General features: G+C 36.9%; 1 protein-coding gene across 1 annotated transcript in view; it reads left to right on the top strand.

Annotated features, from left to right (window-relative positions):
• LOC109084891 (alpha-ketoglutarate-dependent dioxygenase FTO-like) overlaps nt 1–4,494 on the top strand; it is a 126,070-nt gene extending 121,576 nt beyond the window's left edge. Inside the window, exons 9-10 of the mRNA XM_042760321.1 lie at nt 3,819–3,959; nt 4,096–4,494. Coding sequence (XP_042616255.1) covers nt 3,819–3,959; nt 4,096–4,102 — 148 coding nt within the window. The 3' untranslated portion in view covers nt 4,103–4,494. The remainder of the gene's footprint in view (nt 1–3,818; nt 3,960–4,095) is intronic.
• Nucleotides 4,495–13,386: the final 8,892 nt, after the last annotated feature.

Genomic DNA, 13,386 nt, shown 5'->3' with positions numbered 1-13,386 from the left:
TTATGTTGCAACTGCCGTTGTAGTGTGTAAATGATGCCAAAATGTTTACTTTTGTGAAAACAATCCCTCTAAATGTGTATGTTTATGTGGATCTTTATGGCTGGCATTCATTTGTGTGCTTGCGGTCTCTTTCAGCACAGCTTATTTTCTTCAGTTCCCTATTCTCTGTCTCTTCCAATAATCCAGTAAATGATGAGAGAGTTTAAACACACGCACGTGCTTATAGAACGAACTCTCATATTATTTATGTACTGATGTGCTACATTAGGATACTTAGCGCATGTTAACGATGTTATTGTCAAGCCCTGATGCAGTATGAGGATGATGTATTGAAGCGCTATATGCTAATTCCACCCTCGGCATGGACTGCAGCCTCTCATGTGGCCGGTGCAGCTGGAGAGACAGCACTTAACAGGAGAGCCACTCAACCATTAAGTGGCCCTTACAAAATATATAACCACAAATAGTGTGAGAGAGGGGATGTCCTCTGACCACCAGACAGCACAGACTCATCGATAACACTGTCCTCCTTTGGGCACTGCTGCAGTCTTCAAGTGGAGGACGATGAGCGTTTACTGTAGGCTATGATTTCTTGAAATTGCTTGTGTTTGTGGGAGAACTGTGTATGTTTGTGAGGAAAGTGGTTGTCTCTGTATTAAAGATGAAATGTGTCAGTTCTCGACACAGAACTTTTCAATGCAAATACTAAGCAAGTGTTGTGGATGGTTGCCAGGGTGTTGCTATGCTGTTGCTCAAATGGTTGCACTGCTCCGGCAAATGGTTGCACTGCTCCGGCAGGGTGTTCTGGGTTGTTGCTAGGTGGTTGCGTACTAGCTCAAGTTCAAAGAATCCACCCGCCTCAAGTCTCTAAGTATTTTTTTGACTTTTTGAAATAAAAATAAATACTCATATGCTAGGCAAAGCTACGTGTATTTGATCACAAATACAGTTTAAAAAGCACTGATATTATGAAATATTATTACAATGTCATATTTGAATATATTTAATTTTCTGTTTGAATATATTTTAAAATGTAATTTATTCCTGTGACGACAAAGCTGAATTTTTATATGCTGAATGTATATATATGTATATATAATGATATAAAAAGTGTTAAGCATGTACTACAAAATGATTGTGTATGTAAGTGTATAAATTAAATATTAGATCTAAATCTAAATAAAGTATTGGATTTATAGAGGCAAAATATACATCTAAGTAATAGAGTAATATAGTAGAGTAAATGGCATAACATAATCTACATGTGCTGGAAACATCAGATCAGGGCAGATTGAGTGTGTTCTCTTCTATGGTGACAGGCAGACACATATTGAGCAGCAAACACACAGCAGTTCTTGTGCTCTCCTAACAGATACAGCAGTTTCTCCTTGTTTGAAAGAGTTTTAAATGACTGAATGATCTGCTGTATTTCATCACAGAACACTGTCCGTATGTCTGTGTATTTGGAGCATTCTGTTAGGAAGTGCAGTTCTGTTTCCATCTGATTCAGATCACAGTGTGAACACAATCTCTGCCCCGGTGGCAGCCATGTTTTTTTGTGCTTGCCCGTCTTTATCATCAGCTTGTGTCCGCTGAGTCTGTATCTGGTCAACATGCTTCTCAGTTTCTTATCTGACAGTGTGTACAGATACTCTGCCATACTGTACTCTCTCTTTAGGGCCAAATAGCATTGCATTTTACTCTGTTGTTGTGTTTGGGTTTGCCAGTAAGTGATGTAACTCTGTTTGATTTGTGCAGTAATCTGATTGATTCTGATGTTGTGATTCAAAGCATCAGTAGATGTTAGTGAAGCATCAGGACTGAAGCTCTGGATCAACTGAGGGAGGGGCTTGCTTTCTTTGCTCATCTCTTGGTATTGCAGGGCTTTATAATGATATGATTGGGGGTCACTGAGTTTCAGATGTTTCCAGAATTTAATTGCCCTTTTTTTGTATCTTTATGATTAGAGGATATTTACCTAATTCTGTCCTGCGTGCATTATTTGTTGTGTGCCGGTGCACGTGTAATATATATTTACAGAGTTCTGCATGCAGGGTCTCAATTGGATGTTTTTCCCATTTGGTGAAATCTTGATTTGGATTTGTCAGTGGACCCCACACCTCACCGCCATAGAGGGCAATGGGCTCAATTACTGATTCTAATATTTTCAGACAAATTCTAATATGGATTTCTATAGGACATTGTCGTTTTATGGCGTAGAAGGCCCTGTGTGCTTTATCTCTCAGTTCATTCACAGCATGATTAAAGTTTCCTGTGGATGTGATTTTCAAACCCAGGTAGTTGTAGTGTGATGTGTGTGTTATCTGGTTAGTGCCTAATGTAAATGTGTTTTGTGTTCCCTGGTATCTGGATCTTTTCTGAAAGATCATGATTTTGGTTTTCTTCAGGTTGACTGTCAGGGCCCAGGTCTGGCAGTATTGTTCAAGCAGGTCCAGGTTCTGCTTTAAACCATGTTGAGTGGGAGAGAGCAGAACCAGATCGTCTGCCTACAGCAGGCGTTTGATCTGTGAGTTGTGTAGGGTGAGGCCAGGGGCTGCAGATCGCTCCAGACTGCTTGCCAGTTCACTGATGTAAATGTTGAATAATGTTGGGCTTAAGCAGCAGCCCTGTCTCACTCCAAACTCTCGGGAAAGATACCTTGTACGTTTGGTGGTGATTTTTATGCCACATTTACTTTCAGTGTACATTGATTTGATAAGGTCTTACGTCACTCCTATGCCACTTTCAATAAGTTTGTAAAATAGTCCTTGATGCCAAATTGAGTCAAAACCTTTTTTAAAGTCATTAAAGCATGCATATATTTTACTTGGTTAACATGTTTTTCAATTAAAGTATGTAATGTATAGATGTGGTTAGATGTACGGTAATTTGGTAAAAATCCAGTTTGACTTCTGCTCAGTACATTGTGTGTGGTGATGAAGTCTAATAGTCAAGCATTTATTATGCTACAGAATAACTTTCCCAGGTTGCTGCTCAAAGAGATGCCTCTCTCTCTCTCTCTCTCTCTCTCTCTCTCTCCCTCACACTCACTCACAAACACACACACACACACACACACACACACACACACACACACACACACAGAGATGCTGCACATTCTCACTAACACACCTAGCATTGTTATATACATGAGAAGCTACATTGTCATATTCTAGTAAAAACCCCTCTGTCTTTATATTAATTAACTGACAAAATGAAATGCAGTAACTTCAGAGTTATTGTGGAATTAAAGCCACAGGCTTCACCTGCCCAGGTGTACATGACTGAGATATTAATCAGCACCGGACAGGTGTGTTTAGTAGGTGATTTACACTGCTTACTCTTGTAGGATTGCAGAAGTGCATTCCTGAGGCTTCGTTCAAAGGAAAAGCAAGGGGATGATGCCATACCACACACACTTGAACACACACTCACTTGAAAGCGCACACACACACACACACACACACACACACACACACACACACACTAAAGCTGTGCAGTCCTTCGTTCCTTTATAAACATGTCATTAGGGCAGGTTATTGTGTGTCGTAAAGAAATCAGGAAATGAGTGTGTGAACTGCCCCTAGACAAACACACACTTCTTTGTGTGTTTAGGGCGAAACAAACTATTCACACACTCCCTGGAAAGCACACGCAGTAACCACTTAAAATTAAAAATACATTTTACTGAGCCCAAACTTTTGTATGAAAGTCTTAAATAATGATTTATTCATTCACTCATTTAAAACCTTGATTTTAAAATCAGATTTAAACGTTTTGCCTTTATAAAGCTGTTGATTCCTTTTGTGTCCCAATAGATGCCAGTCAAGCCTGGCACAGACCTTGCCTGCTGAGGAAGCACCTGCCGACCGACCCTATTGGAGTAATGAAGATCCTGACATGCCCCTCCCCTTTGACCTTTCTGAAATCATTAACCGCGTTGAGTCACTTCTTTGGAGGTGAATTACTATTACTGTGTTTTTGTGAATGTCTTATGTTAGGGATTGTTATTAAAATCATTGAAAGTGGTCTTAAGGAATGTAATGCCATAATTGCTCAAAATGTGACTGACTTCTGTTTTTTCTTTCTTCCTAGGATGTAAGGTATTAGCAAAGGAGGGAGATAAATGGAGAGAAAGAATGTTATGAGGTGGATGTTAAGAGATAGAGGCCGGGATGGAGATCACAGGTGACAAAAAAACAATACAACGCACACCTGTTTAGTTTCTCCTTTCTGGCCCATCTTTGCCTGAAGACCAACATTCACCATCACACACACCACACTGAGATCCACTGGGATGAATGGACGGATATAAGGATGGATACAGGGGTGGATACAGGGAGCCATCTGGACGGGACATTTTATTTCCTATTTCCATCAGTATCATTTACTATCACTTTAACAGAGTCTGTAGTGTTTTAATGCCCATGTATAGACACATATCAGTAGAAGCATATGATACCTATTCATATATATATATATATATATATATATATATATATATATATATATATATATATATATATATATATATATATATATATATATATATATATATATATATATATATATATATATATATATATATATATATATATATATCCATTAATGTATGTATGTTTTAGTTCAGTTCTCCATATATCCTCTGAAACTTTTTTTTCTGACAGGCATTATATAGATGTATGCAGTATACACAGTTCACTTCTCCTCTATGTGTGTGTGTGTGTGTTTGTCTGCGTGCCATCTTTTGAGGGGGAAAGTCAGTAGAAATAAAATGACATTGTGGGGGTGTATGACATCATTAACGGGTGTCATATGCGTGCCGTTGCCTTTCACCTGGCGTATTGTCTAGGGATTTAGTGTGTTTGAATTTGCCCTAAGTGTGTTTGAATGTTTGTGCGTGCATCCGTCTGACTGTTTGTAGGGAGAAGGTAAAGTAAAAGTTGTTAGACTGACTTTGTTGATGATGTTTGTCTATATAGGTGTATGTAGGTACGAGGCACGCACATGTGTACGTAATCTTTTAGACGGTTTTATTTCTGTGTGACTGAATATGAGTATGAATGTGTGTGTGTGTGTATGTGTACGTAAGATGTTACCCTCCTAAGCCGAGTAGTGTTGATAGGCGCCTCTTACTGTGCTCTCCAAGAGAACTTACACCCCTTGCGTCGCATAATTCTCACAGCTCATTGGCTCCTAACGTTTCAATAATGCTTGCCTATGTCTGAAATGCTGCCGGTTTCAGGAGGAATGCACTCAAACATCTTTAAACGACTGAAGGATGAAGAAAAGCACAGATGTCCTCTAAACGAATGAAGAATGAATGAAAAAGGGATGACTGTTTTAGTCCAGCAGCTTATTTTTTATTTTTATGTTTTTCTATTTCATCAGTGTTAATGTAGAAGATCCATATTATAGTATTCAACAAAGATGCTTAAATGTGTTTTATACTTTTGAAGTTTTTGAGTTGTCATTGGTTGCCAAATATTGTGTTCTTGCTGAGTAAATGCTGTGAGGTTGGTATATAAATATAAATATATAATCTTTCTTTCATTGTGTTTTTTTCTGTATTCTTTCTTCAGAGTGCCACAAGCCCCACTGCTTTTCTGAAAGCATTGTGTGTGCAAAGCACTAGTTATGATAGAAATAAAATACAATGCTGGTTTATCAATCAGTGCATGAGTATTGGTTCTTTTTTTATGAAATGTATTTGTATATTTATTTCTATATTTCTAGCAGTCTCTTATTATATAATGCTTAAGGGACGATCATTTAATTATGCATTCAGATAGATACAAATGTTTAAGTACTATTCATATATTATTTTAGATATATGTATGAATATTTTAAGCATTATATAATCTGTTAATGAATAATTCATTGAATTGATATGAAATGCAAAAAAAAAAAAAATCTAATTTGATTTAGTGACCTCGAAGTACACAATCTTAAATATTTTTATTTATTTTCTTTGTTTTCAATTTTCATTTTGATTTTACATCTCAGATGTGGTTTCAGACTTTTGGATCAAACTTCCAATTTATTGTGTCAGAGATACTAGTCTTTTATAGATTTTTATTTTTATCAGTCAAAAAGACTGATTTGAGCTTTTTTCTCAGCTCTATTAAAGTGTGTGTGTGTGTGTGTGTGTGTGTGTGTGTGTGTGTGTGTGTGTGTGTGTGTGTTGCCTGTAGGGGTGAGAGGTGTTTCTTCTAGTCTGCAGTGAAGGTTTGTTAGATGGCTGAGCCTCAGGTGAGCAGGTGATCGGTGAATGGCCACTCTAAACTTCACTGCAGTCTGTTCTCAGGCATGTGTGCACAGGTATGCATTGACCAGGAGCAAGACAAATCAAGTGTTTGTATGCAGGTGAATGTATATTATGCACATTTCATCTTAAAATTTCCTGAGAGTAAGACAGAGCGGGTGCAGGCTGATTATTATATGACAGCTAAGTTAAAGTTGGATCACATCTCAGAGGTGACATTCAAACAACATACATGATTTGAAGGACAAATGCAATGTTACACATAATATGTTTAACCCTGTTATGACTGATAATGTGTTATACTATGCACTGAACAAAAATGTAAAACGGTTTAGTTTGTAGTCCCAAAACCCGGAAGAGAATTTGCATTTTTGAGTCATGGGTTCCCTTGGGAATTTTCCTCTGGAAAAAAAATTGTCCTCCTCTCCTTTTAGAAAAGCAGTTTTGATTAATGATTTCAAATATTTGGTTAAAATTACCTGAAGAGATGCTCACAGATTGTTTTACAATATAAATAAAGTGACATGACATACAGCCAAGTATGGTGACCCATACTCAGAATTCGTGCTCTGCATTTAACCCATCCAAAGTGCACACACACAGCAGTGAACACACACACCCCGTGAACACACACCCGGAGCAGTGGGGGTTCGGTGCCTTGCTCAAAGGCACCTCAGTTGGGGTATTGCCGGCCCGAGACTCGAACCCACAACCTAAAAAATTACATACAGTCATAGACCAAATTTACATTTTAGAGCCATTGTGTTTTGTTTTCAAGTTTTTTTTTTTTCAAGTTTTCAAGTTACTAAATTAAGACTTTACATTTAAGACTACCGTTGTTGTCTTTACATAGTAACTTAAAAAGGAGTGGTCCTCGTAACTGATTGTGGATGTTTTCTGTGATTAACAAAAATATCTGCCTTTTATTTTCTCTACTTATGTATAGCTTTATAAGACATGACTTCTGTAGCACATGACTCATATTAACCACTTTCATGGTGTTTGTTCCTTCCTTTTTATAGCTTGAGAGCCTGTGGTTATTGCATGCTTTCATTGTACAGAAAACAGCAGCGATATTCTTTCACAGATCTCCTGTTGTGTTCTACAGAAGAAAGTCACATAGGTGAGTAAGTGATGGCAGAATTGACATTTTATAGTGATCTGTAATGTGAGAGATCTTGTTTTTTTCTGTTCAGAAAAGCAGATATCTGATGTGCAGAGAATATCATAGCACTCTTGAGATTGTGAGTGTGTGTGTGTGTGTGTGTGTATTCACGTTCATCTCTACACACACTGAAGAGTGAGTTATTCAGTGAGACAGCGAGTCCCAAGAGCACCGTGTGTGTGTGTGTGTTTGTGTGTGTGTCCACGTGATGAACACATAATGCAGTTCTCTCAGTTAACCAGCAATGAGAGGACCTGTCAGACCCTTGAGCCTCATGGTTACTGCCTGATGCTGCCATGACAACACTCTTCAGCGCTGTGTGGGTTAAACGGCCACTCATGCCTGTCATAGCTGCCCAAGCAATGGGGACTAACAGCCCTGTGGCCCCCTGATATTAATATTAAAGGCTGCTTTTAATTTGATCATAAATAAAATAAAACAAGTAATATTGTGTTATATTTTAACAATTTAAAATAACTGTTCTCTGTTTTAATATATTTTTAATTATTTTTTATTTTTTTCCTGTGATGGCAAAGCTGAATCTTAAATTTAATTTATTTTTTGTTTTCTTGTTTTAAGCATAAGTTGAACTAGATTTAATGAGATTTATGCTTAAAAGTAAAAATAAGTTATTTGTATGAGGTAAGAATTCAAGATGTATTCTCTCAACATCTTGCACATGATTTTACATGGTGTGCAAATGTATCTTATTTATGGATACTTTTACTACAAAACATAAAAAGATTACAGATTTTTTTAAAAAATTTTCCAAGTGTAGGTATGTGGTTCACCCAATTTGAGAAACAGAGGCTCTTCGTTTGCTCATTACAGGATGCAGGGATCCGGTGCTCTCAGCAGTGTGTGTGTGTGTCTGTGTTTGTGATGGAACGGATCTGGCTTTTGACTGATGCGCTGATAGTGATGTGAAACTCTTGGAGCACATTTTTGGCACTTGAGTGAAGGGACACTGCTGTGATCTGGCTTCAAGGATTCCAGTGTGTGTGTCTGTCTGTGCTGGTGACAGTTTCATTCTGCTAAACTCTGCTGTGACCTGACTTTAGAAATGTATTTGCAGCGCTCCAGAGAGATACTGTGTGTGTGTGTGTGTGTGTGTGTGTGTGTGTGTGTGTGTGTGTGTTTGTGTGTGTGTGTGTACCTACTTATGTCACTTTTGGGGACATTCACCAGGATACACACCAGTAAACTGAGGACCACCTTGACAATTTAGGACTTTTTTTATGTCCTCATTTGTTTGACTATATAATAGCATTTAGCATGCACTAAAATGATGTCTGGCCTTAAAATCTCAATTGTCCCAAAAATGCACTTTTAAGTGATTAAGTGTGTATAGTGTGTATGCCCCCCCCACTGATTTGTGTATAATGCAGAGCCCTCTAGGAGGAACTGCACTTCCGGAAAGATACACACTTTGGGGATTCTGACCAATCAGAGGCCAGGGATAATCAGGGCTCTATGGCGCTCCTATGGGCCATTGTAGGAATTGCACCTTTTGAATCGTTTATAAATTTGACCAATCACGAAGTCCATTACGTCATCATTATTAGACTGCGGAAGTTGTACATGAACGAATAAACAGATAATACAGTTGTTTAAAACAAGTTTACAGTATTTCGTTTTTAAATAAAGACTGCCTAACCTACATTGAGTAGCAGGTGCTCTCGTGACGTGTTTTCCGACTTTGAATCGTAAACTCGCAGTTTTGCTCGCGCGTCAGTCTCTGTGTAACGGCAGCGCGTGCAGCCCCTCCCCCGCCTCATCTCACGCGAAGAGTCCGGATGCAGTTATGAAGCAGCGGAGCGCGAGAGCGGATTGAACGCATACAATTAAGCGCTCTGTCCGCGCGATATTATACAGTCCTAAACCAATCAGTCTGCATGAAGACGAATACAGACGATTACTAATGAGCAGTTTGATGCGGGGAGACGGGTTCAAAAGTGTGAACTTTTTGCCATTAAAGACTGTAATGAATCCTTTGTCCATAAATATCCCAGTGAAAGAAAAAAATTATCTAGGTGTGCTAATAACTACGGATCAGAAAGAAAGATGTAATCTTAATTACCAATGCCTTATTGATAAAACAGAAAAAAGATTTATCCAGTGGCTACACAGATCTATCTGTGAGAGGTCACAAAAGCAGAAGGCCTTTCGAGGATTATTTATGTCTCTCAGTCTGATCCACATTATATTGAACATCTGTTAATGAACACATGATAAAGGGGGGCTTCATCTTTTGGAGTACAGTACTTTAAGTTACACTTTCATGATCAATTGGCTTAAACAGTTTAGAAAGAACCCAGAGTCTCTGTGGAACTTTATTCCCAATCATGTTTTGATTTTCTTCTCATGTGTAACTGTAAGATTGATAAAGTACAAGCTGTATGATCTGCTCTCCATAGACAGGTTCTCTGGGCTCGTCGTTAATATTCAAGCACTTTTCACCCCACAGATCTTTTATTTGGAATAACTGTAGTGTTTTATACAAGAGTAAATCCATATTTTTTCAGAGTTGGTTTGATAAAAACATACTATTGATCAGTCAGTTCATAACGTCAAGGGTTGTTATTTTCATATGAAGAATTTTTAGATTACTCTCAATTTCCTGTCTGTCCAAAATAATTGTCCATAGTTATGGGGTCTATCCCATCAGATGTAGCTGCTTTACTGAGAGGTACACTCATCATGCTTTGTCACCGGTTTCTCCTAATAATCTGGTTGATACTTTTGTTGGTAGATTATGTTTTGCATCTCCATGCAGTAATAATAATAGGATAGTGCGGTCATTATTTCAGCAGAATATTATTACTCTGCTAGCTGTGACTATTGGAATAATACAGTGGGTAACATCTGCTGGAAAAAAGTATGGATGGTTCCTCATACTTATTTACTAACTAACAAAGTAAAGGAGATTTCCTACAAAACTCATAAGTTCTGTCCTCAAAGCATTACATGAAAAGATTGAAAGGTGATATGTCCTCCACTAGCTCTTTCTGTGATGACTCTGTTGAAACTGTGCTTCATCTCTTCTGGAACGGTCCACTTACAAACAAATGCTGGCCAGATGTTTTAAGCTTCATAAGTAGTAACATTTACAATGAATGTATTATGTTTTGGAAGGACGTATTGGGTTTTACTGAGTATGAACCATCTAAAAATAAACTATTTTATGTAGTGAATCTGATTTTGCTTCTTGCTAAAGATTTCACCTCAACAGATGCAAATATTGAAACTCTAGACCTCTTTTCTTTGTTTGTATAAAAGATTTTAAGCAATACTGTTCATTAATCAAGTTGTCTAAAAACAAAAAAGCCTTAAAACTGTATCTGTGTGTAACTCTTATCTTTAATAACATGTAAGTCTCAATTTTATTCTTTTAGGTTGTAATGTATTTTTATGTTCTTTGTTGTTGTTGTTTCTACTTTATTTTTGTTATTATTGTCTACCACTTTTATGCTGATGGTTGTATTATTATATGTGTACTATTTTTGATTTTTGAGTATTACTAAAAAAAAAAAAAAAAAAAAAAAAAAAAAAGATAAGGGGGAGACAGAAATTAGGCTTTGAATGCACATTTCTACACAATTAAAGCAGATGGGCATGTTTACATTAGTTGATTTTTCAATGAGTTTAAGCCACAAAAAGATAGTCTGTCTATGGTTTGTATAAAATGGATCTGGTAATTTTCTCTGTGTAGTTTATGAGCTCTTATGAGCTGTCACCCGTCTCCCACAAACACTCAAGGTGAAGGCCACTGATTAAATAACACAATCATATAAGTCCTGATTTCTTATCATTATTCATTGTTTATCATTATTATTGTTATTTATTCTTAGAGTATAAGAATATTAAGTGATTATATATTAAGTATATAAAAAAAAGTTCTTAAAAGTATTACAAATCAGCTGACACATTCACATTTGGTTTAGAAATAATGTTTTCTTGACTTGATTATAAGAGTTCATCCCAAAGCTGCTGAAGTGAAGTAAGAGTGTGTGTCTCTCGCCCTTCCCCCACCTAAGCTGATCACCCCTCCCCCACACAGCAGCACACACACACTGTTGAGCTGTTTGACTGACTCCTGTTGAACTATTATGATTAACATAAGCTGCAGTCCCTATAGGTGGAGAAATCCACGTGTAAATTAATTTATGGAATCATACACTTTTTTTTATGGTAAAACAAACCTCATTAGGCTATAATAAAAAATATAAATTCTAACCAATGTGGTTTGAACATTAGTAATTTCAATTATTTTATTATTACAATTAAATAAACTTCTTAAATTAAATTAAATTAAATTAATTTCAATTAAATTAATTTCTTAAAAACACATTTTATTCTCACAGATTGGTGTCATTTGTTTTTATGCGTAATTATGATATCCAAAAATCTGTAAAATCTAACTTTCACTTAGGTGCTTCAGGCATAGACACTCATCTATAACTTTTCATGCCCCTGATCACCCCTCCCCCACACAGCAGCACACTAATGTTCAACAGGAGTCAGTCAAACAGCTCAACAGTGTGTGTGCTGCTGTGTGGGGGAGGGGTGATCAGCTGAGGTGGGGGAAGGGCGAGAGACACACACTCTTATAACTTCATCAGCACACTGCAGCTTTGGAACGAACTCTTATAATCAAGTCAAGAAAACATTATTTCTACACCAAATGTGAATGTGTCAGCTGATTTGTAATACTTTTAGAACTTTTTGGTTATTATACAATTTGTAAGGAATATGTTTGTTTCTGATATTTTCCTCATGTGTTAAGTAGGAATTAATTTAAGAAATAATAGTGGAAGCTGGCTTTATTCCAATTAAAAAACTACATTGGTCATGCATATGTTTTAAATTCTTTTTTTTTTTGATGACAATGGAATTAAGGATCAAAATCATGATAATTGATCATTAATATAATACTACATATACATATACAATTATCGCAGTATCTGGTTGACATGTCATCATAGTAGATGATGGTTTATTACCTGTTTAACATTTTCCCTGAAGGGCCACATATCAAACTCTCTGCCTCTCTACACTCGTACACTGAATATGAGAAAACACAAAATAAACAAAATCTGATATTAATTTGACTGACAGAAGTATTATTTTTAACTGTCATATATATTGTGATAATATTGTTTTCATAATTTCTTTTGCCCACAGTTCTAAATGAAATGCTGTATACCTAAAAAGCAGACATTCATTAATGAATAGTATGGAATATAATATATAGGGGTCATATGATGTGATTTCAAGTTTTCCTTTCTCTTTGGAGTGTTACAAGCTCTTGGTGCATAAAGATGATCTGTAAAGTTTCAAAGACTAAAGTCTCAAACCCAGAGAGATATTCTTTATAAAAGTTAAGACTCTACCACGTCCTCAAAATACCTCATTCTAACACACCCCACATGTCTACGTCACGATGTGAGAAGATTTGCATAATGCCACCCACGCAAAGAAAGAAGGCGTTTTATTCTCACTGTTGCCGCTGATGCCATGTCGTGGAGTTGCTGTGTGTTTGGTTGTGAAAGAGAAGCAACTTTGTTTGGCTTTCCAAATGAGGACACAACTAGAAATCAGTGGATAAGTTGGATTTCAATACTGTTACAGAACAGTTCAACCCTAATATTCAGATGTGTGCAGTGTATTTTACAGAGGACTGTTTCCTGTGAGAGAAGACTACAATACCGTCTTTTCTGACTCACAGTCTTTAAGTATGTTTACATATTTACAGAATGTGCCACTGATGATTCAAACATGAGTTTTAAGCAGTGTAGAGTAGAGCTTGTAGTTTCTCCGGTCACAAATGCAGACATGGTGTTATGTTTACGCAGCGCGATACGCAACGTGTAAAAAGACATTATAAGTCATTATAATCAGTAATTTTTTCCCCATTGGATGCAACAAATGCCTCGTTTGTAATGGGTTTTATTGG

This window comes from Cyprinus carpio, chromosome A7 (genome assembly GCF_018340385.1).
Source record: "Cyprinus carpio isolate SPL01 chromosome A7, ASM1834038v1, whole genome shotgun sequence".
Classification (NCBI taxonomy): domain Eukaryota; kingdom Metazoa; phylum Chordata; class Actinopteri; order Cypriniformes; family Cyprinidae; genus Cyprinus; species Cyprinus carpio.
This window is presented reverse-complemented; position numbering and strand designations above follow the sequence as displayed.